The 1,464-nt window shown below is 41.5% G+C and overlaps 1 protein-coding gene across 1 annotated transcript in view; it reads left to right on the top strand.

Moving 5' to 3' along the window:
• The first annotated feature begins 531 nt into the window (after positions 1 to 531).
• STON2 (stonin 2) overlaps positions 532 to 1,464 on the top strand; it is a 171,886-nt gene continuing 170,953 nt past the window's right edge. Inside the window, exon 1 of the mRNA XM_042782444.1 lies at positions 532 to 619. Coding sequence (XP_042638378.1) covers positions 532 to 619 — 88 coding nt within the window. The remainder of the gene's footprint in view (positions 620 to 1,464) is intronic.

Below are 1,464 nucleotides of genomic sequence, written 5' to 3'. Positions count from 1 at the left end.
ATTTAATGGGACATGCTTTCATTTCACCATCTCATAAAAGAAAGTGAAAGTGCTTTGAGAAGTTTCAGTATTTGTTATACAATGACAGCATTATATTATAAATAAAAGTATTTGTAAAAAAACACAGATTGTTGTTGTTGTAATTGATAAAATTTGTGTAATTGCTTTTAAGTCTGATATGAAACTTGTCCAGAGCTCTTTATACTCCAGGCAGATATTTGGGTATGAGAAATGGGGGCAAGACAGAAGCAGAGAGAGGTAAGGCAAGCTGCAAACCATTTCAAGCCCTACTGTGGGCTGTGCTGAAAGTCCTAGACGTGTGTGGATTGGAACTAATGTGAAGATTAACTTTTACAATTTTATTATCTTTTTAAAACAGATTTCTGCTTAGCTGATTTACCAAAGTCAAGAGGGCTAATTTCTCTACGTGCTGGGTGCTGTCCTCTGCAAGTCCACTGGACCTCCACCCCAGACGTTACTCTGGGGTCCACCTGAGGCTAGCAGTGTGAAAATGACCAGTACCTTCCTAGCATGACGACCTTTGACCATGTGATTGCTACCCACCAATCGGAGTGGGTCTCCTTCACTGAGGAGCCACCCTGTCCTCTCTCTTCTGAGGGTAAGATTGCCAGAAAACTATACCTGTTTGTTAGGGCTTTTAATTAGTCATTGTGTTGGATCTTCTTATTTAAAAAAAAAAAAAAGTTAGTTTGTCATTTTCTTGAGATGCATGAATTCTTCTCCTTAGAAGCCAGGAGGACATAACTTAGGAACTTTAGGAACATGAGCAAGAACTTAGAAATGCTGAAAGTGTTGGCCTTTTACTCCCAAGAAATAAAAGCTTAATATTTACAAAGGACTTTATTCTCAGCCCTTTTGGTTGTTACTCTGAAGAGCAGTTTGGATTTTCTCAATTTTTAAAGCCTAGTTCTTAGCCAGGGTTCTAATCCTGGCTTCATCACACATGTGTCAGTTGCTCCCAGGTGGTGGTGGTGGTGTTAGATGCTGTCAAGTTGGTTCTGACTTGTAGTGATCCTGTGCACAACAGAACAAAACACTGCTGGTCCTGCACCATCCTCATAATCATTGCTATGCTTGATCCACTGTGGCAGCCACTGTGTCAGTCCACCTCATTGAGGGTCTTTCCCTTATTTGTTGACCCTCTATTTTACTCAGCACGATATCTTTCGCCAGGAACTGGCCCCTTCTGACCAAAGTATGTGAGACGAAGTCTCTAAGGAGTAGTCTGGCTGCATCTGTTCCAAGTCAGATTTGTTCATCTTTCCGGCAGTCCATGGTGTTTTCAGTATTCTATGCCAGTTGTTGTTGTTTGTTGTTAGGTACCATCAATTTGGCTCCAACTCTTAGTGACCCTGTGTACAACAGAACAAAACACTGTCCAGTCCTGTGCCAGCCTCACAATCCTTGCTATACTTGACCCCATCATTGTAACCAGTGTGTCAG

Source organism: Orycteropus afer, unplaced genomic scaffold, assembly GCF_000298275.1.
Source record: "Orycteropus afer afer isolate SDZICR_OR568_19922 unplaced genomic scaffold, OryAfe1.0 scaffold00322, whole genome shotgun sequence".
Taxonomy (NCBI): Eukaryota; Metazoa; Chordata; class Mammalia; order Tubulidentata; family Orycteropodidae; genus Orycteropus; species Orycteropus afer.
Note: the sequence above shows the minus strand (reverse complement) of the source record. Positions and strands in the feature narration are given on the sequence as shown.